The sequence below is a fragment of the Mastigoproctus giganteus genome, chromosome 10, assembly GCF_048544385.1.
Source record: "Mastigoproctus giganteus isolate SK-2022 chromosome 10, ASM4854438v1, whole genome shotgun sequence".
Lineage (NCBI taxonomy): Eukaryota > Metazoa > Arthropoda > Arachnida > Uropygi > Thelyphonidae > Mastigoproctus > Mastigoproctus giganteus.
In genome coordinates this window covers 138,921,782-138,948,271 of record NC_143584.1, presented here as the reverse complement: position 1 = coordinate 138,948,271, position 26,490 = coordinate 138,921,782, and the positions used below count along the sequence as shown (strand labels likewise).

The following is a 26,490-nucleotide window of genomic DNA, read 5'->3' as shown; positions in this document are numbered from 1 at the left end:
ATCGCTGTTTTAGGCTTTACAAACTCATGAGATTTTGTATATTTTACAAATTCATGAGATTTTGGATTGATATTCTGAAAACTCTTTGACACTTTTCACTGCAAATTGTGGTGCTTCTGAATTTGAGAATTACACTATCCTCTCCTACATTTTTTTAGCCATGATCTCATGTTTATGATCATGAAAACAAAGGCATATTTTATTAAAAATAGTATAATTGACTCTTATAATACACTGCTCGACAAAATTACCAGAACACGTAGGAAACGTGGTGTAACTTATGTAGCTTGCTATGAATTGAGAAAAAATTTGGTATAGTGGTGTATCATTGAATAACGATGAAATGAAATGAGCCTTTTATCTAAAACAAATTTTAATTTGTTTTAGATAAAAAGTCATTTGTAACCTTTGATCCAAACCAATCAATGAGCCTAATAAGAAAACATGAAAATATACAAATATAAATAAATTTTCTGTTTATATTCCGGGACCTCTACGTCGGGCCAGAGAAGTTCACAAGATAGAGAGAATACAAGAAAATCTAACAGGCTTAAATCACAGTCAACTCAACTCATAATAAAAAGCAAACCAGAAATTAATATGACAACTGTACTCAAATAAAAATACTCAAAACGAAAACAAAGAATGAAATTAAATTAATAAACTAAATGAGGGTAAGGGTAACTATATGGAAGGTTATGAAATGCGAAGGGAAGGGGAAGCAAACTATACAATCAAATTAAACACTTTTTTACTATGCATGGACAATACACAAGTGTGGAAAAAAATTGCCCACGCCAAGTAATAAGGCTTATTTTTTATTGTAAAACAGAATACAGTAAACAAATTTCTGTTCAGTTTTACTATCACATGTTCACTAATAATTATTTTGTATTTCCGTAAGTCTGTCGATTATTAATTGAATAGAGAGTTTGAGTTAAAACAAACCTGTAATGAAGATATTTTTTTCCAGTATTTTACAATGCATCATTGTTTCGTCCCAATACAAATGATACTGTGCACTGGAACTGCCACTCCCCATAAGATTTGCAGTTTCTCTACTACTGCGACCGTTTCCGAGTTAAAAAAAAGAACGTAGTATTTTTTAAGCCTCTTTTCATAAATTTATTTGGTGCGAAATGTTTCTCTGTATTTATGGGAAAGTAGAATCAAAAGTTAGAAAACCACTGATCTACACCGAGATGGTGATGCCATACTGCTTTCTTCATCCTCTTAACCAATGATAACGATGATAAATACATTCCAGAACAATCCTTTTTCAGAGATCTAAATCTTGTAACATTAGGACTTCACTATTCATGTCATCTTTTAATATTAAAGAAATAAGCAGAGCCAAAACTTTTGACAGAAGACTCTGTCGGCGTCCTCATTCTTCAGGAGGCTTCTTCACTGCCAATATCTAGCGGTTACAAAATAGGGAAAGAATCCTTGGATTCGACTTGTACGAATCTATTAATCACCCTGTTGGCAATTCACATAAAAAATAACACCGACAGCCAAAAGTTTATCTCAAACGAAATGAGAAGTTGATGATTTTCACAATCTCAGTTCAAATCTTTGGCACAAAAATGGCAAACGCACTTAAAACAGCTGCTATTGTATGGCCATTTCCTGCTTTATCATTTGCGAAACAGATAATGATCATTTTGTGAAACCAACAGTCTCCATGATCTCTACGGAGACACCACACGATGACCGACCGACAGAAGATTCAAAGGATTTCAAAATATTGTTTTATTAAGATTTTGTGTAAAAGTACAAACTGTATAAGATCTACTTGTAAACAAAAAGCCTGAATTCAGCTGTCCATTAATGCTGATTACTGTATCTTACGGAATATGAAAAAGAAGTAATGACTTCACATTGTTTCAAAGTACATAAATAACTACTGCATTTACACCAAAAAAGTTGTTAAATTTTCAAAAGTTGTTTCTAAAAATTAGAATTAAAAACTAATAAATTTGTTGTTTCTAAAATTAAAAATTTAGAAACAAAAGGTTGCATAAAAAGTTCCTAAACTTTTTCTGCTAAGGGAACCAAAAACATTGCAATTATAACACTATTTGAAGCGAAGAGCTTTTAGTGATTTTATTATTAAGTTAATTTTTATTTCCAGATTATCTGCTTGAATGTTTCATATTACATTTAACTTTATGAAAAATGACATTCAATAACTAATAATAATCATACCTGTCTAACTCGATCAAAAATGATACTCTAACAACGAATACTATTGTCGTGATCGTTAATCGACTGTAGAAATTCATTACAGAAACTCTTAATACGAAAAGGCGGTTACTTTTCACCATATATCCCAAAAAAAAATTAAAGGGCACGGCAAAAACACTATTAGCTTGTGACTCCGTTCATTTTGTGAAAAGTAATGACAGTGATACCCGTGGCTTACTTGGAGGCCACTGCCACAGAGGCGCTTGCCAAGTGGCAGACGACGTCATAAAAACCATCCATTCATTTATCTATACATACGCCCGTCTAATGCAAGGCAGAGGGCGATACCTGAAAATAAAAATCACATAGATTCTGTTGCTATCTTTATTCCTGCATATTTAACTTAAGATACTTGTTGCATGGCCAAAGTACTGAAGCACGTAACGGCACCTTAGTGACATTCTTGTCGACAGTTTTCTTTCTCGTGTAGAACTGTCGAAAGGGTACAGTGCAAAGCGTGTGTGCACAATAGGCCACAGTGAATACGTCATGACTTATTGTAACAAGTCTGTTTACAGAAAGTCGCTTGGCATATTTTAGTGCATCGATCAAATTACAGCCAGTTACCGAAATGAAGATTATAAAATATGACTCTGATGCAATTTCCTTCATTATAAAAGCGTCAATAATCCTTAACTAATGAAACTTTATACAGTATTAATTAATAACAAATATCAGTTAAAAATTCGGTACTGTAAACGTATAAAAAACGTAAATGTCGAGGTCTTTTTTTATTGTTAATAATATTAATTAATATTTAATTATAATATTAAAACAATATTATTACCACAACACTAATCATTTTTAATGTTAATTTCAAACTTATGCTTGGACCCTTAGGTTTGGTGTTCGGCGACCGAACACCAAACCCGACCCCGAGAGAGAGAGAGAGAGAGAGAGAGAGAGAATTTTTGAAAAGTACTGGTTGTGGTCGCAAAGACCAGGTATGTAAAGAGTGCTCTGCGTCATAGCTTACTACAAGCTAGTGAATCGCAAAGTTTCAGACCATCATAGAGGTACAATATGCCTCTGTTTAAAACAGTACCTTGCCTTTGCACAACTGCTATTTCATTTGTGCTGCACTGAAGTAATTCGTCTAATTATTCTGATCACTTTTTTAATCAAGCTGCAGCAGCACGTACTATGGATTATGACGTTAGTAATACCATTTATTTATGCAAACATGTTTGGAAAATAAACCAATTTTGACTGATCATTCCCATAGTGTGAGCATCGCCAGTAACCTAAATAGCAGCGAGAGCGAAAATTGTAATTATTTTACTGTATGACAGGGTCGTCCAACCTTTTTTTGGCTAGGGTCCAAAACATACAAAACGCTGACTGTAGGGGGGCCACACTGGTCCTTCACATAAAGGACAGTTTTTTTTAATCGATAATTATGTATTCTGAAAAGACCATAATTAAATTCAATTAAATTCAATAATTAAATTCATAATTAAATTCAACACTGTGTCAAAAAAAATTTTGACACAGCATTGAATTTAAAAAAATTTTTACACTTAAATAATTAAGTACAAAAATCCAACACAATTATTACAGAACACCAGTAACAATCTTTTTACATGGTTGTATTAATATTGTTAAATACTACTGAGGAAGACACATGACATATAAGAAAGCAATACAGAAAAAAAGAGAATTATTACTAAGAAAATATATTTTCAATGTGCTTTTAATTTCAAAGACATATCTTCCAGCGTGTCTCAATGCAAAATTATATCTTGAGACACGCTAGTGGGGTAGGGAAGAATAACACTTGGGGTTGCGGAAAGGGGTGATTGGGTCACCGAGCCATCGGAAATTTTCCGGTGGAGTCCCCTGCCCGTTAGCCCCAGCAGCAACACCAACTAAATATATAATCACAAAAATTTTAAACTTCACATCTTATGTTATTCTTAAATTTGTGGAAAAAAAAAAAAAAAAAAAGAGTCATTTATTATACTCGCGAAGTGTGTGTGTTCACAGGCCAATTTCACGCTATGGAGGCTGAAAATCCCACAGCAGCTGTATTACATTATAAAAAACTCTCTAAAGAAATTGAGAATATAGATTAAGTAGCTTTCAATCAATTCTTCAAGCCGGTTTCTAACTCCACTGCATAATGCTCCACTGAGTATTTCTTCTGCATTTAGCTCTTTCATCAACAAATCACCCTTATCCTCTCCCAGCGTGCCAAATCTAGTATGCGGTCTTTCTTGAATTACTTGCATATATATAATTTGTATCAGTAAACACTACATATCAGTAAATATCATATATACCAGTAAATACTTATATATATATATATATCATTTGCATAAATAATTTTGCCTATTTGTATGGTTTTAATACGTTTCATCTGTATTTTCCTCATTACTTTAAGAATTTGCCAATCGCAAGGGATCACCAATCATTAATACCCACCTTTCACGATCAGTGGGTGTTACCTTTAGCTTAAACTAAGTTGGGGTTCTCAAAGCATATCCCAGGTCTCCTTGATAGCGGACTATCAATCCGCTCATGCTCGGGGGTTGGACACGCCTGCTGTATCATAAAGATTGCAACACAGGGTACAACACAGACTAACGCGTGTAATACACAAGGCACATTAACATCTATTACTTTTTTTTTACCCAAAAATTATCAACTATTTCTTGCATCTACAATAAAAGAGAATTACACCAAAGGAAAGAGAGAGGTGGACATACGAAATATATCATAAAATGCATTGTTGTCCTTTATCTCTATAGCCAAATTACATATACAGTATTTTAATAAATAATTATGACAACCCCTCTCTCTCTCTCTCTCTGCAGTTTATGTAAAATAGATTGAGAGAGAGAAGTATTTTAAGCAAGCCTAATATAATAATCTAAATAATATCTTATAACAATGTTTTGGGTTACAAAATTTCAGATTACACGAATCACCTATCTTTATACACTTTAATGTTTTAAAATCATTTAATATTTTCTATTTAACATATTAAAATCATATTTTTATATCTAATTATATGTAAAAGGTTACCATTTTATAACAAAAATATTTATTTAATGATAATTATGAGTTTAATGCAATACTCTTATTTATGAATTCTTATGACTACATTGTAATTGAATGTTGCCAACAGATAACCAGAATTTTTTCAGGATGAAAATTATGCAGTTCAACTTTATGTTTTCGTGTTCATCAGGCATCTTCTAGGGAGGTTTTGGCAGAGTTAAATTCGTACACAAATTGTGTTATGGACAGTGCTGGATTGAGGCACGGGCTAGCAAGGCCTTTGCCCGAGGCAGAAAATTTAACAAATCATGGGAAAAAAAAAAAAAAAAAAAAAAAATATATATATATATCCTTAGTAAAGGGGGCGCCGAAAAATCTTTTTGCCTGGGGCACAAAAATACCTTGGTCCGGTTATGCACTGTAGTAACAAGTGGTATAATTAGTCCACATTCATCTTTTTCATATATATTATGTATTTTGATAAAAATAATAAAAATAATTTTTAAAAATATTTAAAATAAATATAAAAATAATTTTTATATTGATAAAAATAATTTTTGCTACTATTCTTTGAAATTTAATATTGGTGGCTCATTTTACTTCTCATTTATTAAACCCTTCTGGTCTTTCTGTTTTTAGCACTTGTGCCCTGGATGGAATTCATTTGCATATGAACGGATGCCAACTTCATCACTTTGTTTTACTTAAAATACTGTGCATCTTATAACATTGCGATTTAAATGAGATACTTCCGGTATTTTTTTTTAAAAAAAGAAAGATTTAATTTTTTAACGAGAAAATTTCATTTTAAAATTTCAAAATACATAATATATAGTGATATAAAACTAATTTTATAGGCATCTAATTTCAGAGTAAGAAAAGAGGCATTGCAGAAAAAACAAAAGGGAAAATGCGAGGAGTAAAATACAAAAAATAAACAGAAATGGATTAGAAAACAGCGTTCCTAATGTTCCTTTTTAGAGTTTAATGAGGCATTCTAGCTTTCTCATAGAAAAACATGCAAACAGGCTGTTGAACACATTTTTACATCCATGGAATGACAGGGAAAATGAAATGAAAGTGCAACCTTAGAAATTGCAAACTTTCCATATAATTTTAAATCACTTGTTAAGAATGATAAAGCGCATTGCCATGCCAAGTGTGGTGAAGTCTGCTCATGTTCCTATGAAGGTTAGAGCATTTTTTTAAAGCTGAACACCTTGCTGACACTATAGCAAACATCTCACGAGGGTCGCGTTCTGCAGTGTTTTGTGAAAAGGAGCCAAATATTGCAGGCATCTATTTTCGGGATCCAAGCTCTAGCAATAGCTAGGAACCTTAACTTGTCATACCTCCCCTTGTCTTTCGACACTTAACAAGAGATAGCAAGGTTGAACGAAAAACCAACTCACCAAAAATTAACTCACAAATTTAAAGTCGATATCTTTAGGTCTTAGAACTAAACAACAGTGCTAGAGTCAAGGTCTTTTAAGATTCGAGAAAAACACTCTTTCTTGTTCGATTAAGCAGTTTATAGGCCAGAAAATCTTTCTTCCAAAACAATCGCAATAAATTTCGATAACTGACTAAAAATCGGACCCAAAATTATGGTACAATATTCAATTCAATTCAATACAATATTCACAATATCAGATGTTATAATAATGATGCCAAATGTACAAACTTCGGTTCATCTTAAAATTCAATTATGTAGTAATGATGCATTTGCACTAAACAATGTCATAGCATTCTGCTCTAAAGTTTTATTTAGAAAAAAAAAAGTACTTAATTTTTCTAATTTTGATATACGAGTTAAATTTTCTGAGCACATAAGTCATACTTTACTGCGTATAGTCAAATGTTAGTCATACGGTCATACATTACTCAGCATACAAATTAGTGTTATAAAGATACTGCGCATCTTTATAACACTAACATAAAATTAATGAATGAAGGAGTTTAAAAGCAGAAAACCGCTCTAATTGAAGTTCAATCAGGTAATATCCATCAATAATTTGGCAGTATAGCAAATTTGATCTATCCGATTAAAACAGATCTAATCCTGTTTTATATATAAGAATTCTTCCTTACTTTTGTTAAAAAAAATCATATGTATATGAAAAAAAAAATGCAAATCGAATCAAGTTAATTTTCACAGAAGTAAACAAGGTTTTATAGTTTCACAGGTAAAAACTATACCGGAAATCAAGGCCATATTATTCAATAAGCATTGTGGCTAACCACAATGCTTATTGAATAATATGGGAATCTAAAAGGCTTACGAAATCCCTTCTAATCTAAAATCTAATCTAAATCTAATTTAGATCTTCTTCTAATCTAAATCTAAAAGGCTTACGAAAAAAATTCAACCATTGTTTTGTTTTTATTTTTATGATAAAAACTGCAACAACGATCACTTGAATAAATTTATATATTAAAGGATAGGCACAGTTGTATACACAAAGAGGAAGAGTCATGTTAATAGCAATCTTTTTTTTCTAAAGTGAAAGAAATTAACACAAGTGGTGAACTTGTCGCAGGTTTTTCAAAATTTGCGGCATCTTCCAATAATGTTTTTCGCAAAATCTCATTCTCAATAGAGAACAGTGCAAGGGAAGACCAGTATCGTTGCCCCATGGTCGATCGAAGACGATCTTTTTATTTTATCAGAATTAGCTTCGAAAATGAACGCTCCCCTTCACAATACGTTCCCAAGATGACAAGACACCTCCTCAGAGCAATTTAAATAATTAACGTAAAAACATGCACATCTAATGGATTAAAATTGTCGCAACTACTTTAAACAGTTTTAATTTGCAAGAACAAAAGATGAAAATATTACAATTATCATAGTGATCAAATCAGATGTTAAGACGTGTTACATATCGTTCTGCTATCCGAAGAAAATTAAAGATAATTTTGATAACCCACTACCCATAAAAATCAATGCTCCTATTAAAATGGATCTATCAAAGCGCCTACGAAATAAGTGCCTAGGGGTCACAGGGATCTTAGTATAATCCAGCCAGAGATCAGCGTATACACCACTCTCAAAATTATTTAGTTTTACTTCTGACATTAGCACCCGACTGGCCGTATATAGATAAATGCAGCTGTAAAAGTGTCTCGAGAGTACCACAGATATCGGTGAAAGCAGTACGGTTAAAGGGCATAAAAGTAAAAAAAAAAAAAAATTAACTGCAGCCATTATCAACCCACTGCAGGATGGAAGCCTTCTCAACAATTCATGCTGAGGGAAAATGGACCATAATCTGCCACGCTGGTCCAGTGCGGGTTGGCAGAGAGACCGTACTTAGCAGTCAGGGGCTCGAACTCCGGTCTACCCAAGGAGCGTGTGCTACTGCACTCCCGCTCCTGACCACTCGGCTATGGAGGTTCAATTATTTTTCTTTCAGTTAATACGACCTTTGGTGGTCATAGCACAAGAAAACTTATTGTAGGGTTAGAACAGGTCTGTGCTAAATAAATAAGAACATAACAATAATACTGATAAACAGAAAAATTGCAAAAATTAATATAAACGTGCAGTACGAACCAAAAGTCGGGTTAACTTAAAAAATCCAAAAAAAAAAAAAAAGGCACCGTTTTCTTACGTTTATATGATGCACAAATACATAAAAAAAAAACTTTGATAATTGAGAGCTATTAAGTGCTCGATAATTCCTATATTCTATTATATTATAAATCAACAGGGATTACCTTTATTTTAGATATAGGAAGCTTCTTTTCCAACTCTCCTAGTCCAACTCGCTAATAATTCTTGAGGATGGCGATATCTATTTTGTAAAGCAGGTGGGACATCTTCCCCACTGTCAGAACCGTAGTGTTCAGACCGTGCGGTCTCAACAATGAAGGCGCCTCCGTAGCCAGGTGGGAAGGAGCAGCAGTGCGTAGCACACGCTTCTTCATTAAACCGGGGTTCGAGCCCGTCACCACCAAATACGGAGGATGCGGAAAGGTCAGGGAATGACCACCGCATATCCCTGGAGCAATATGGCCTTAGTTGCTAATGCTCCTAAAAACCAAATAACAAACAAACAACAACTGAGCAATGAGCGCTCATGGCTGCTGTCTACAAACACCATACTTCTGGCAGCATGGAAACCATTATTTGGATTGGCATAAAAATTAGGTTTTGGGGTCTAAACTGTTTAATAAATATGGACCGAAATATCTGAAATAAAGGTAATCCCTGTTGATTTATAATATAAAAAAAAACTATAAAAAATGGGTGATAAGGTATTACATTCACCATCCATGGTGCTGGAAGCCGTTAAAGAAGCTGTTTAATATGGGAGCATAGGTTGACTTGTCCTGACTTCTAAACCGTAGAATAATTACATAACAGGTGTTCTTGACAAATCAATATTTGCAGCCCTGTTGCCTTCACGCTTTGTGAATACTTATAAACTCATAACCATTATGAGTATGACGTGCATGAAATTCAAACACAAAATTCAACCTTGAGAATTAAAAGCGATTGGCCTTTTCTTTTGCGTACAACCACAAATCTATTAAAACATTAAAAGATACAGAATAATATAAAGAATAATACGTATTTAAAATACTTTTCAATCGATGAATTAAACAAAATTGGAAACCACGACACACATACACACCTCCATTCAGAGCAATGTTTGCCAGCTTCGTCTAAGAAGAGCTATCAACATGCGTTTGTGATGGATTTCTATAAATAATAGTAAGGGAGTAAAGAAAACAAGGCATTCGAAATTAGTGACCAATTCTAAATTAATGACCTATTCCATATTTTGTACTTTCCTCTATATATTCGAAGTAAATGCTGATTCCATTTCCTTTTATTTATTTGATTTTATAGTCATTATACCAAACATTATTCTATAAAAAGGGCTGGTAAGTGGGTTAGAAAGCCCGAAAATTCCATTGGGCTAGAAAATCCGGAAATGACTCCTAGTAGTTTATGCTCGCTTTTCACTCCTTTCACCTCTTTTAATTCCTTCCTGTTATTTGTAAACTCAATAGTTCTAGTTCATATTTATTTCCGACTAGGAAATCAAAGTGCATAAATTGCTCAGACATTCGCCGTTAACAAATATTGATGGCTTCACAATTTTATTCAACTGCGTATCAAAAATTCTGATCTATATTTTGTATTACGCAATCATTGAGAGAAAATTCATAAACGCGCATATATTTAAGAAGCATATCTTTCGGAGATTTCATGTTTTTATTTATGTATTTACAAACGTATGTATTATTTACCAAAAGTTATCCATGCGCTTATTTTCAGAGTTGCCATGCCTACTAAACAGTGACATATTTCTACTATTACTTCCCAGAATTGAGAAGTTTTATTACAAGAAACGGGATAAATCTGCAGTTTGCTAGTTACTTCAGAACTGAACATGGGTCTGTTCACGTATTGCAGATTCCCTTCCTTTTCTGTGACCATAACAAACAGCAGACTTTTATTGATCAGGCTTCGCAACATGACCCTGACCAAGTCACGTGTATCGGTTTAATCTGTCAAGCTGACGTCATACTTCAACGTCAAAATTTCAGACGTGCGCTCTGGATTTCCGACATATTCTTAGGGCATTAAATTTATTTATACAAGAGAATACACAACTGAAAATTTTCCTCATTATCAGTGAGCAAGAGAAAGAAAAGGTTGTTTTAATTTATATTTTTAGTATATTTCAGCTATTGGGGTTAATTCAGCTGAAAAAAAAAAAGTTATATATGCAAGGTATTTCAAAAGCAGCCACATCAAATACGAAGCTGTATTTCTAGGGTCCAAAATAAAGAAAAAGAAAGTCATAAACGTGTGTCCGATTCTGAACAGCTATAGAATTACGGCTGTTTGAATTTTAAAAAATGGTTATGGAGTTTTGAATGGTAAAAATAATAAAAAGCACTTTTTTAGAGTTATTTTTTGCATCTCGGTAGTGGCGTATTTTGAGAAAATCTGCATTAAGAACTACTACCTGCTTTTCATTAAAATTATTTCTGCTCTTTATTTTAAAAGACTGCACTGCGATACTTTATTAAACTGCAATGAAAACTATAAAAAAAGCGGTAAGGGTATTCAGTACTCCCTTATGAAGAAGGCCACTACTCTAGATACTATATACATGTACATGGGAAACTTCAACTATGTAACCAAGTCATTTCCTGTTGCCTCTTTAATACTGTACTGCAAACTGTTAAAAAATATCGAATATGGAAGAACATTTGCTATAACAATTTCGAGAATTTACTTTTTCAGAAGTCGAAAACTAAATCCTGAAGAGTTCCATGAACTATTTTCGTCTGATGAAGAAGATGGAAAATTGGTTTTAAATTGTGAAAAACAATGTTTATCTGTGTAAAAATATGTATATATAATAAATTTTAAATATGTATATTTATATTAATTCATGTCTTTGTAACACTAACACATGTCTTTGCTTTAACTTTAGGATTTTATACCGGCGTATAAGTCAGCTTTAAAATTTTAGGCGATTTCTTAATGCTGCAAAGGTCGACTTACATTCGAAATTTTTATACCTCTATGCACATCTCCTGGCGACCTGAAATAGCTGGATAATTCGTTTTCCAATTTGCCTGACTCAGAATCTTCGTCTATGCTATTGTTATTATGAAAATAATACAGTTATCAAGCTGCAACCCTTTTCACACAAGTTAATCTTTATAAACATAATTCTGTTTGAAAATTGTTGGATATAACTTATATATAAATATTTCCTATATTCGCAGAAAATCAAATCTAAACGAATTCTGCTAATGTTTTTCACTCCAAATACCTTCACGAAATATCAATTGTCAGTATGCCTGTGTTAAACTAGACACTTGCACTGCATTATAGTCTTTGAAATTCTTATTATAGTTGGAAAGCTACCAAAACAGCTGAGCTAAATCTAACGGTTCTCTCTGTTATTTTTTAAACCGTTGTTACTCATTTCTAAGTTAAAATTGTACATCTCATTTTTCTCACGCTGACTCAGCAGGGAGGACAAGCTCTACTGGAAAGCGATTATTCAAAGAATCACTGAATTAAGTTCACTAATGATGATGAATCAGAATTACTCGAACGCCTCTCATAATTCTCAGAATTTTCTTTGTCACATTTCTTTTCCGCTGTTGTTCGCATAAGTGACTCGTTAAGGGACACGAAAAGTTAAAGTATAGCTTAAACAAAGTTATTCATATACAGCTGAAATCTCTATGAAAGTCCTTTTATAATAAGACAACAAACGCTATTTTAGAGAATAGGTTTTTTCCGAACTCCTGACCTACTGGATACTCGTATTTCAAGATTCTTTGCCTGTGAAAGCAATAATGCCAAGAACTGTTGCCAAGAAGAGTTTGTTCATTATATGGGCATCCTAGACGCCAGCAGTAAACTTAAATCGTCAGCCAACTGAAATATTTATCCTGTACAGCAAGGGCAGAGAAACAATTTGTTTCTGAGTTGAAACGATGAATGGCTGGTTTCAACATTTGTTTCATTCACGATTTTTTTTTTTTTTCAAGTGGGTACTGCTGTGGAGTATGTCGTTTACTCAAAAAAATTACGTTTTTTTTTTTTAAATATATATTTCTTATCTGACATTTACTATATATGTGCATTTTTCATTCACTTACCGTAATATCAAAAAGAGAAAAATGAAAATGAGTATGTCTGCTGCCTAATCATGACTTTAAACGAGTCGTTACCTTAGTTACGTTCCGCGACCTATACCGATCCATTGATCACATGAAAACTCTTTTACCCTACTCGTATGCTCATGACCGAAATGTCATGGTATATACGAGTAGAATAAATATTGCTTAGCACGTCAGTCCAAACTGGCTTACCTTCAACTACAGTCTCGCCGTGATCACTAAACAACTTCGCTTTGGGTCAAAAACCACACAAAGATCTTAAGCTTGAGGGCAAACGCACTGCAATTATGATTGACAGTATGGGTTTCAGTGAGGAAACATCAGAGCAGATTTTTTTGGGTTAACTCTCATGCAAAAAAAGTTTTCAAGGGTTCGGAGCCTGTAATTGATGTCTATGGTTACTATAAGAAGGTTGTCAGATGGCAGGATTGGAGTACTTAATATCATCTGCATAGCAAATTGCGTCGTCTCTGTTGACAGTTATTGGTAGGAACACAGCAGTAAACAAAAGTCCGGAGAGGACTTCCCGGTGGGACACACCAGTGCTATGTAGAGAGTAAGTATGATTTCGGGCTGTGAACTGCAGATTTTACTCTTGAGAAGAGCGGCGAGTAACCTAAGAAAACTGCTATTTATGTGCTACTATTTACTAATAAGTATGAGTCACACTGTCAAATATTGCTAACTTTTGTACTCGGAATGGAAAAGAATGCCGTTTCTAACAGTTTAAGGAGGCTGAATGCAGAGCCAATTTTGAATTTATTTCAGCTATCAACTTCCACAACGACAGATGGAAGTTTGTTCCACCAATCAACTACCCGCTGGCTAAAGGGAAATTTTCGCACAACCATTCTATATCTGTCTTTCCTCAATTTGAATTTATGCTCCCTCAGGTTTGTAATCTGAGCAAAAGGAAGAATCCCATCAGCATTGAGCCTGCTCAAACCATTCAAGGCCTTATACACCTCACTCAGATCACCTTGCAGGTACCTGGTCTCCAGACGCTGCAATTTGCAAAACTTAAGCCTTTCTTGGTAAGAGGACCCTTCGTTTCCCTCACCAATCTTGTTGTCCTTATCTGTATTCGTTCTAGCAGCTTTACATATTTCCTAAAATGAGGCCTCCAGACGTGTACACAATACTCACGGTGTGGCCTGACCATTGCCTTATATACAAAGGGATAATCACCTCTTTATCCCTACTAGCAAAATTCCTGTATATCACTGACAAGACCGCATGACCTGCTCTGAAAACTTCACATCTGACTACACGATTACTCCCAGATCTTTTTTTATTCCCCACTAACCTGAGTGTAGTACCGCACAGTTGGTATGTTACTCTGGGGTTACTGCTACCCATGCAATATTTTGCATTTGTCAATCTTAAACTTCAGTTGCCACTTCTTAGCACATCTGCCCAACTTTTCTAGATCCTGTTGCAGTAGCATCATCTGCATACTTGTTTCCCCGGAACAGGTTAAATTAAAAGGTCTGTAATTGGGCATTAAGCCTGATATACCTTCATCAATATCATTTATAAATATACAGTACAACAATGGGCCCAACACCGAACCCTGGGGGACTCCACTATTAACATTAGTCCACGAAGAGCAATGTTCATTGATTACCACTCTCTGTCTTCTCCCACTCAACCACCTTTTTAACCATTGTAGCAACTTGCCCTTAATGCCATACTGCCCCAATTTGTACAGTAGTCTTCCATGTGCAACAGCATCAAAAGCTTGCCTGAAATCCAAGTATATGATATCAAAATTATTTTTTGCATCCAGTTCCTTTGTGACCAGACTTCTTTGCTTCTTTAACCAGTGACTCCATTATTTTCCCCGGAACAGGTTAAATTAACAGGTCTGTAATTACTCGTGTCACCCTTTTATCACCCCTTTGTGAATTGGGGATACATTTACACATTTGGGGATACATTCCTTTAATATAACTGGATAGATCCCATCCACCCCAAGTGCTTTTCTTATGTTTGACTTCAAAAATTTCTCCTCCACTTTGCTTTCAGTTATTACAAAATCATTTAACTCCCCTGTTAGAGTTCAATAAGCTTTTGCCCTCCACTTCCCTACAGAATTCCTCATGTGTGAATGTAGATGCAAAATACCCATTCAGTGTGTTGCATGACAGTTGGGACCTGGACTTTTATAAGTAGTTTGATTGGAAAAATATTCGAATGAGAGAAATAATTTAGTTATAAATAAATACAAGCAGATGTCAAGCGCACTGCTGCGCTTAACATCCGCTTGTATTTAGTTGCGTTAGTCCGATTACAGAGAACGTTCTGTTCTCACAAAAGATCATTAAGCTTGATCTTATGGCCACTTTAGACAAATACCGTTATTCACGGTTCAGCCTAAGTTGTCAGTATCTTTTTAAATCTTATCGTACCACCCAATAGGCGAATCCGATATGCATTTAAAAATCACAGACACCCCCAGGACAGCTGTTTCGAAGCTTTTTTTTTTTTGGTAGTTGTTGGCGCATAGGCTTCTGTGGCCATAATGCACCTCCCAAGGTTTTTGCAGTACTTTGATCCAAGCCCGAGGCGGGAATCGAACCCGCGACCTTTGGGTTGCCATGCAGGCACTTTACCCAATCGACTAGCCCGGTCGGCTTTCGAAGCTTACTTGCTTTCATCAGCTGGTGGGTGGCTTATAAGTGGTGAACATATGCAGAATATAAGAACAATTGTACTTAATCTAAGTAAACAGCCAAGCGGTTTCTGAAAGAAAAACTTACATTTAAACAGATAATACCCGTGTTTAAATGGAAGTTTTAAACCCAGCAACCGGGTTGGGCTAACCCTATGCAATATAATTATATACAAGTTGCAATGGCCACAGTAATGCATTTAACATCTTCTTGTATTTATTTATTTAATTCCTATGTTAAATATCCGCCGTAATCCTATATATAATAGCTTGGTTATTCCCATGAGATCCACTGACGCTGTTAAGTATAAAATATAATATGTATGTATATATGCATATGTACTGCCAGCACTATAAAAATATTAAAATTTTAAATGAATATAAGAGAAATTATACTATGTTATTAAGAAACAAATCTCACATCTGGTTATAAGATGTGTTACAGAACAGTAATAATGTAATTTTAAAATCTTCCTACCTTTATACTGGAAAACAGATTGTTTCTGACCGATCCCATTTTTCTTTTGATTATTCTATAATTTCGCCGTCATGATTTATATTTATACTTTCGATGAGCATCCAACGTAAAAAAATGGAAGGATAGGTCACCGCAAAGTGGGAATACCTGAATTCAGAAGAGAAACATGTGGTGGCTATTTGAACAAAGATAGAAAAGCTTTGAAAGGAAACTAAAGGTAGTAAAAATATTATTTTAAATAAGAATGATATATAAAAGAGAGAGAGATTAATTCCGTTATTACAGATAAGCAGTAGTATCAACCTTTATTTTACTCAACTTGTTCCTTAATACACGTTTAAAAACTCTCCTATCCGCTACTATATTTTAAAGTTAGGAAAAAATATCCTAAACATATTTATTTTTACTTAATAAGAAAAGATATTTATATGAAAATGCAAGAAGCATATAATTATAGTATGAAGAAAAAAATCATCTAATTTCATATTTCATTAAACTTGAAAATACCTCGATGTTAGACCAAGATGTCGATGTTATAACATGCATTGACTATTTTTTATAAATACAAATTTACAATACTAGCGATGAGCAACATTAACCTGGCTGAAAAATCGACAAAATGGCCAAAAAACTTGTTACATATGCTGCTTCATGCAGGATGTCGTTAAATACTAAACGGTTTTTACATAGTCGGCATGCCTTATTAGTATCAATAAAAAATATTTTAAATAGAAAATATTTTTTATATTCAAACTGAAGACATAAAAGCACCTCATTATAATATCCACGTGTCCTACCGATGATGCGCACTATTTTTCAGAAAAAAAACAACACAATGGGAATATATTGTAGATCATCCACGAAAATTCAAGTCAGAAGAAATTTTTTAATGTTTGCTCTTTCCGTTTGTTCATTGATAAGCTACACAGAGAATTTTTCTTAGTGTAAGATAAAGCACAAAACATAGCGTTAATGTTTGGTTCCATTCAAGCTGAATACTTTGCATATAACCAAGTCCCAGTTCATCGTGGGAGTATGACGACAAAGAATTCTATCTTTATTATCCGTCTCTCTCTCTCTGTCACTTCATTAACGATTGCTTTTGGAAAAATGCTACTTAAAAACCATATAATCATTATATAAAATGATGCAAAAAGAATTACATCGTGAATTTTATGGAATACCTATCAGCTGTAGAGAATAATAAATGTGAATAACCAAGCTTATTTAAATTTTACCCACCTTCTGTAGGAAATAACCAGAAAGAAAACCAGGATTTGCTGAATTACGACATTCATGTATATCTCATTGGTAGTATGAGCGCATAACAGCGCTACACTTAACACAAAATGAAGTACCTGAACGGTTGAAGACTAGAAACATTGAAAACATCGGGGCAATAAACCTAGATCGACAGTTGTTTTGTAATACATTTCCGGCAGGAGAACTGGAAAATTGAGAAAATTCTAAAATGAAAATTCTAGACAGACCGAAGACGACCACCCCAAACTTTCGTAAACTGTTGACTACAAGAAAGTCATTGATGTAGAATCTGAAAGAAAGCGATTCTAATCGCCACTGACAGAACGAGTCGAATTGGAATGACTCCAGAGACTCAGTGTGAAGGGCTATTGTTTTCTGGAGAAACCGAAACGTTGCATTATTCTTTTACAGGCAAAGGCAGCTTTGAGAAGCCAATTTCATACAAATAAATCCGGGTACTTCGAAGGAAATATGCACAGTAATAATAGCAATATCTATCGTAATACAAATTTTCATTACATGATATTTAATTTTACAGCAGCGATAATATATGAAGCAAATTACTAACATAATAATTACAAATAATTTGCGTAAAAATATGGCATAAATCAGAAAAATAATTTACACTAAAATTCCTTCTTTAAGCAAGTTTGAATTTATTAAATCTAAAATCCAAATAGCAGAAATTTTTGCTTGGTCGTATAACATAATGGAAAACAGCAGAGACTATTGATGGAAATAGGTTGGGACTATTGTCGAAACTATATATTGAAAATTTTTATTAAAATATATTTCAGATATATTCAAACGTATTTCAAATCTATTGAAATCTATTTCAAAATATATATTGAAATAAAAATTTCAATATATTTAATTTTTAAGTACCACTGACTATTAGCACATTATTAAAAATTAAAATTACGAAATCAAGAAATAAACTATTAAAACACTTTATGTACCACGGTAAATAATTTAAATAAACGAGCATTATGTTACAAACCCTTTATTAGATCTTTGTTTAGATGCAGAATGAGTCAGAATAAGAATTACAAATTTGCCTTTCTCCAACTGGTGACGTCATGTCTTAGGAGGCGTCTCCAATTCAGTATCTAGCGTTCTCACAGCCTCTCGTTCCCCGGCACCACCCCCACCATGCTCCAATAGTCTAATTTGTAATCCTTGTTCTGACTTATCATACATATGAAGGACCTGGTAAAGAGTTTGTAACGTGATGCTCGTTTACTAAAATTATTTATCGTGGTGTAGGAAGTGTTTGAATGGTTTATTTCTTGATAGACAATACTCGCAAAGAAAACATCTCATTTCAAGACATGATTATACGAAATATACTGTACAGTACATTGATCTTAAACAATTCATAAAAGCTGTATCGCAGTAACATAACCATAATTTAAATTAAGCATTGAAATATTTTCTTTTAAAAATCATTATATCTGCTTTTCATCAGATTATCTGTCATTCTTATGCAATTTTCATGCACGAAAGTTTATTCAATCGACCTCTAAAAATACATTGATTCGCTCTGAGAATGTGTTCTCAAACTCTTTAGTTGCAGATCACTTTCTTGGTTTACTGATTTTCTGTGGACTACCTTCTAATTTATATATCTTAATTACTACCAGAGCTCGTTAACTTTGAGGACGTTTTATGCGTCAGCTGTTATTTCCACTGACTGCATTTGAGAACTACTGACTTAGCCATTTATCTAATGTGTGCCTGCACACTTCGATCGTGAAGAGAATTCTTACTATGGATATAAATAATAGTTTCTCCCTTTAAAAGCTTTACTACACAGAAAAGTTCTATTTGTAAAAGTCGTATTTATTAATTTTGAATGTTTTAATTATTAGATATTCTTTATTCAAAAGAAATAAATAGTCCTCAACATTTTACGAAATAACTGTGGAGTTTAAAGTTCCCCTCTCCCGGAAACGAGGGTTTTTGTATATAAAAAAAAATCAGAAATCACAGAATATGTGCAATTAAGAGACACAATGCACTGATCCCTCGTAGTCTCAGTCGCTTTGGCTCACAAATAAATACAGTACAACCAAAACAATTGTAAAATTTAGCGCTATTTTTTTCTGTAGCGTGGTTTTTTTTTTTTTTTTTTTTCGTATTTAATTAATTTTCCGTCCTCAAAAAGTGAGTTGCTTGTATTTTAAAACGGTTTAAAAACCAACAATTTATGGATGTTTAATTTTTTTTATGTTTTAAACACGCGTTTCATATGTTACTATAAAAGTATGCTTATGTAATTTGTAATTTAGAATTTTTAAAAATTTTTAAAATTTAAATTTTTTTTAGAATCATATTAGCACTGCTGTAAAAGAATTTGTAACTATAAGTAATCTTTTAGTGCGGTTAAATGTAACAGCAAATAGATACTTGATTAAATTTTCTAAGTTACAGTTTTTTCTATCATATTAATCGTAGTATTTCATACAGAGAAAAGAGCTGGGAAAGAATATACAATTGTCAAATTGCAAGACTTGTTTTGCCTTTTTGAAATCGATTTCGCTTTACCCTCTTACCGTAGTGTTGTACAGCAAAAGCAGAATTCAAGGAGCACTTATTTTTGTTAAGACATTGACATTCTATTCACAATGTCAGTGTTATTTCGTAAATATGTTAAGAAATTATCTCTTTCATTTTTCTGTATGCTCTTCTTAATTCTAAAATAACTGATCAGAAATTATAATGATTGTAATAATTATAAAACGTTGCGAAAACTATTTGTATGTTGTGATACATTGTTTGAGCGCAAAACAAAAGTGTTCAGGACTGAATGCAGTTTCGAAAGACATCCTAACTTAATTTTGAAGAACTCAATAAAGTTTTTGGGTCAAACTGTAAAATTAAATTAAATTTTCTGTTTATACTCCGGGACGACCAAATGATCAAAGGAGTTCACAAGATAGACAAAATACAAGAAACAGCACCGTATTCAGCAGTCATGGGCTTGAACCCCGGTCACTCAAGGCACGTGTACTTATGCACCCGCGCCCCTGACCACTAGGATCTATCTGTAACCTTGGATCTATTATTGCGATCCTGAAACAAATCAACAGTCTACTAAGTGGTGATATTTCGGGATACAAAAGTTCAAGATCCAAAGATAAGAACTTTTGACTAGCCTAAAAATGTTGTAAGAAAGATATAACATGTGTATCAGTCTTCCTGGAGAGCATTTTGAATAAACGTAGAATTCTAGTTCCAGTTCGTTTCTTTATAAAGTAGGTTTAAAATTTATCAATATCCTATCGCATATGTAATATTTTGTTAAATTTACTGAAACGTAAAAGAAGTCATCCGTAAAAGCAGGCTTATTTTCAAAGTTGATACAACAACCATGTTAGCATGTCTTATCAAGAGAAAGTTAACGTGATAAATGATATCATCAACTCCTCTGGACTTTCCTGAAAATATCGATTGGCTGTATTCGAAATTAGCCACACACTAGTTCAAACTGAAAGGCAATATTTGTCTTTAGGCATACCTTTAGACTGTTTTCTGGGCTGTTTAAAAGTTACTATCGACTATCAAAATTTATTCGGTTTTTAAGTTGCTTTACACAAGCAAAAACATCCAAAGTGACAAACAAAAGAGATAATTTCTTTACAAAAATATGTTGCAAAGTAAAAGTTATTCTTGCCGAATTAGGAAAGCAGGAAGGTTAGATCAAGTTATCTAGCTTCGTCCATTTTAAATGACAAAATTCTAGGAAACATTATTATACTTCACACTCTACAAATATCCCATCCCAGACGACATTAATCAACATCGTTTAACCTGCAGCGAGAATCTTTTATTTATAAACACAAGTGTTGTCTATTCACAATAAGAACAATGAAATCTTCGTTCTTATTTAGGATAATATAAACACTTATCTGCTTATCTATTATCTAAATGTGTCTTTTAATACTCTCACGGGTTTTAATACACTTAAAATTTTAATACACTTAAAAACCGAATGCGACATTACCTTCATTAATAAGTATAAAAATGTTTTTGAAACTAAGATATTAACTGTTATTGCTACTACAATTGCAGCTGACGCACGCTGTATTGATAATGCATTGCAGGAACTTCGATGAACTCAACGGATGTTTTTTTTTTTAAACCTATACTGTGCCTATACAGGGCATCACAGGGTCACAGACAGCAGTATCCCGCCGAAATCTACGAATGATAAGCCTAATGATTTGAATCCAATGGTATCATTTAAGTTTTAATTTAATTTATTTTGTCAAAGTCAACCAGTAAACCTGAACAGATAGAACAATAAAACTAAAGTTACAAACTCTAAAGCACTGCAAAATGAGTTTGGAAATGGAACTTGCGGAGTTATTATATCAATCCCGTAAGCAAAAATGTTTGTCAATGTGCTTTGAACTCATGTATCAGTTTTCACATATTTTGACATGTTTGTAACATTTTTTCATTTAAAAAAAGTTACAAATTGTAACAGTCAATTTTGTCATCATTCACTGAAATAAAATAAACGCAAAATTTAAGTACAAGAAAAACTGTTCACTGATGATTGTATATATGATTAAAATAACTGCAACGTTTAGAGTACAGTTCTTTTTCGTAAATATTTTCCCAAAAAAGTATTGTTACAATTGTCCCCACGTTATGACACCTATGATGGTTCATTGTAACAGATATAAACTGAAATTTTACTAGAATAATTTTTAATCTTCAAAGGATTATACAATTGTTGCAGCAGAATCATGTCAGAATAACTTTTCTTATACCACACTACAAGAGTTTATTGCTCCTGATCCAAATGTTCTTCCCATCTCTTTTTAAATAAAAATGTACAAGCATGTAATTTCTTTTGTGGAAATTCAAACACGAAAGGTATTAGAACCTACAGTATTAATACCGTATTTAGTATGAGTCGAAGGCTAAGAAGACAGAAGATATTTGTTGACGTTACACATTAAATTTCTGTAGACAGTAATTTTCAAGAAATACATGTGATGTGAAGGAAGATTTTTCCGGAAAACAGAAGAACAAGGAATAAATGAGGAAGAGAAAAAGTTGGTTCTGTAAGTCTGGAGTTGGACAGTAAATGGATGCTGACCGGTTGCGGCACGTATTTGGACTATTTCAGAAGACACTGGGGGGAATTACAATTACCTACCCCTCGATACAGCTCATACATTTGATTTTTCTCATTCCGATGTTATACTCTTTAAGCTATGTACCTAATAAATAGGACACTCTGTGTAGATGATATTGAAAAACCAATTTTTCTTAAACTTTACTTAAAATGCAAATTATTTATAGAAAGAACTTACAGTACCGGTTATTTTCATCATTAAGGTTTAGCAAGAGCATATGTTTTTACGTATGTGTTTCTCTTTATACGATCGTATATGTTTAAATAGTATGTTTCTCTTTATTAAATCTGATTAAAGTCATTTATCTTGGGGGAGGGGATAACAGCATGGAAACATGCTGTTATCCCTTCCCCCAAGCATAAAGGTTGGATCCGACATTCGAGACTATCACTCTCTGCTGATAAGAATCAGCTAACTCAAAATAACCCACAAAGAGACACATTTCGCATTTTCCATTATGGCTGAGCATTCAGTGCCATAACTTAAGGATTTGTTTCTTTTATTATGGTATGACCTGAGGGAATATCCAGAAAGTTTTGAGGTTGTGCTAACAAAGGATACATATAAATATAGGTATTGATGACCTTCCCAAACGTAGCTTGAATAACTACGGGGGGGGGAACCCTAAACCCTCAGTCAGAGAACAGCTAACTACAGCCTCGACTGAATAGGACTTTAGAAATTCCTCTAGTCATCGAAGGGAATCGAACCTAGCCCTCTCCAAAGCGACGGACAGCGATGTATCATACCGACTAAGCTTCCACTGAGAGTTAACGATTAGCATAAACTTAAATCAGCACTATCAGAAACCCACTCTACACGAAACTAGAGGGAGCGCCCAAAACAGAACTGACATCCGTAAACTGAGGATAATCGTCCAGTCCACGTCTCAGCTGCAAAGTTATCTTTAGTTGGGGAGCTCACAGATTCTATAATTAAATGAGACACGGCTCTCTCATGTGATTAACTGTCAGAAGGCATAATATCTATTGCTGATCAGTTGTTAACCTCTCTTGGCTACCAGAAACCGCACATGAAATAATATGGAGCATTAATTTCTGGTGTTAGAATATACAGCAAATAACTGATCTGATTTGTTTTTCTATCAGGAAGTGCTAACAATTGAATGTGGGGATTTTGTTTTCCAGGCTATGGACTTGTCAAGATGAGCCTGTATCATGGTCAACGTGATCTCCCGTAACCCCAACTCAATGTTTTCTTTTCACCCCCCCCTACCAGAACACAATACTGTTAGGAATTAAATAACAACCCAGTACACAAAAGGGTAATCAGAGGCTAATAATGAGGGCTAGTAATGTAATAGCGTGAGGAGTGTTTTGGTGGTGCAGTGTACGGTGGGCCCTTTTTTACCAGTGGAGCAACATTTGGATGCCACAGGTTATCTGGAAATTGTTTCCGAATAGGCGCATTCTTTCACGACTGCAGTAAATAGGTTCTTTCGACAGGATAATGCGTCATGTCACAGGGCCAGAATTATACAGAACTGGTTCCAGGACACGAGTGAATTCAGCACACTGCGGTGGCTCCCCGGGTCACCATTCAATTAAGTACCTTTAGGAAGCAATTGAGTCAACGTACACCATCATCCCTGAAGAACACTTTCGCCACGTCTTTGAGTCCGTACCACGGCGAATCTATGCTGTTTTGAGGAATAAAGAGGACTCAATGTTAGGCAGGTGTACCTAATAAAGCGGTCACTCTGTGTAGATGACATTGAAAACCGATTTTTCTTAAAATGCAAATTATTTATAGAAAGAACTTATAGTACCAGTTATTTTCATCATTAAGTAAGAGCTTATGTTTTTTACGGTACTCACCTCTAGAGGTGAGTACCGTAAAAAACATAAGCTGTTGCTAAAACTTAATGACTTTTCTTAAAAGTATTGCGATACTAACGAGCATGCATATTTCATACAGAACGTCGTTACACAGAGGTATAAATTAGACTGCAGAAAGTATAAGTGCCATTTGTATTAAAAACGCCACGCAAAGACGAGTTTACGAAGTATCTGAAACATGGAAAGGTGTTAGGATATCACAGGGCAGGACTTAGCTTACGAATTCCGGATTCTCTAAGTACTGAGAAGATCTCCGTCAAGTACATCACATGCGTATGAAAAACAGATGGCCAAAGTCACATCGATCGAAGGATTAGTCTCTCAATAACTGGAAAAGCATTCTCGGAAACGATACATTTCTATATGCTGCTTTAATCAGAGAAAAGCACGTGTGTGTGTGTGTGTGTGTGTGTGTGTGTGTGTGTGTGTCAACCCGGTGAATATTGTGAAAAGCGGTGCCTTGTCCTAACTGTGAAACACGATGGTGGCAGCCTTGTTAGTTCCGGTCCAAGTGATAACTTACAGGAGCGATACTGCGATTTCCTTGATAACACCATTCTTTTAACAATGATGCAATTTGACAGTGGAGGATCTTACGTTTTGCAACGGGTTAATATTCCCTGTCACAAATCTTGATGTGTAACGACTTGGTTTGCGAAAAATACCGTGACTGATGTTTACATGATACTAAGAAACTATCTACTTCTTTCACTCATTTCTCGGTACTACAAGAAACCCGATAAAGATCCAACAACATCACTAATGTCTCTACAAAGATAAAATATTCCAAACTTTCTCTTTAAAAAAATCTAGAAATTAAGATAAAATTATATACTGTTATAGGATTTGATATTAAAATATTATTACGACACGACTCTTTACTTTCCCAATAAGACTTGAGAGATCACTATTTAGCCTTTTCGCTATAAAATACTAAAGGTATTAAAAAATACGAAGATATAATCACATAACAATATCAATATTTTCAAATTTTGTTAAGCATTACTTCTGAACGTTCGTATCGAAAGAGAAGTTCCCCACAAGCAGATTAATCGTAACATATCTTTATAGATTTTTAAAATTTTGTTATGCAACAAAATTAAATGGAAAATGCTATGCTTCAAATTAAACTTGTTATGTAAATTTTGATCCCATTGTCTACTTTTGCTACGAGTCTGAAAACATTAATGCTTTCAATCGGTCTTTCCCCCTCTCTGATAAGTCGATTCATTTTAGCGCATATCTGTGTATCGAATCTATAATAAAAACGAGAAGAAAGCATCTAGCAAAAATGAGAGATAGAGAGAACTTACATGGAAGACGACATCAACATCACTGACAGAATATCAGTTTCCCATTCTTGAAAGGAACGGCTTCCTTAGCTACATGTAAAATGCTGTTACATGCAACGTAAAGCAAAAGTTATTATGCAGTCCCATAGTATACAAAAATGAGAAGAAGTATAGTCACTGATAAATAAAGAACTTATATTAGTTAAGTATAAGACCTTATTAAGATAGGGCACGTGAGCCCCTGTGTCAGCAGGCGACATGAATGCTTCAGTAGCATAACTTGTGTCGTGTGTGTGTCGAGTCATTCCTTCTCCAACTCTCTCTTCCCCGTTCTCTCTCTCTCTCACTTCCTTCGTCTCAGTCCGTAACTAGGTCTGCAGTGTGATCACGTGCTACTATATCGAGCCAATCGTAGCTGCATAGCAGTGGTAGAGGCCCAGCTGAAAGCCAGGCATTTTCTGAATGCTCAGCTTTCAACTTGGTGAAGGGGCGTATTACGGTGGCTGTTCTTTTACAGGACGACCGTGATTGAGAGTTCGTCTAACAAGTTATTTCTGGCGGTCACTTACATTTCCCCATCTACATTAAGGTTAAATGAACCTTAAAATAATATATAAAGAACTAGTTTCTCCAGAAGACAATATATGATGCTGCCAGAGAATTTTTAAAATTGGAAAACATCTTAATATCAATTTCAAACTTTAGGAAAGGTTGCTTAATGAAGAAAATTCAATTGTGACAAAATTATTTATTTGATAAGTGTCAGCGGCACAGTTATTCAATTGTGACTTTCAAACGTTCGGTACACTTATGAAGCTTCGGTATTTTATACAAATCAGAATAGATACTC

The 26,490-nt window shown here is 34.1% G+C and overlaps 1 protein-coding gene across 1 annotated transcript in view; it reads right to left on the bottom strand.

The window, feature by feature from the left end:
- The window catches only part of LOC150079314 (inositol hexakisphosphate kinase 3-like), a 192,628-nt gene extending 166,665 nt beyond the window's left edge, over positions 1–25,963 (bottom strand). Inside the window, exons 1-2 of the mRNA XM_090382697.1 lie at positions 25,662–25,963; positions 16,074–16,220 (exon numbers count right to left, since the gene is read on the bottom strand). Of these exons, the coding sequence (XP_090238823.1) occupies positions 16,074–16,112 (39 nt within the window). The 5' untranslated portion in view covers positions 16,113–16,220; positions 25,662–25,963. The remainder of the gene's footprint in view (positions 1–16,073; positions 16,221–25,661) is intronic.
- Between the last annotated feature and the right edge of the window lie 527 nt (positions 25,964–26,490).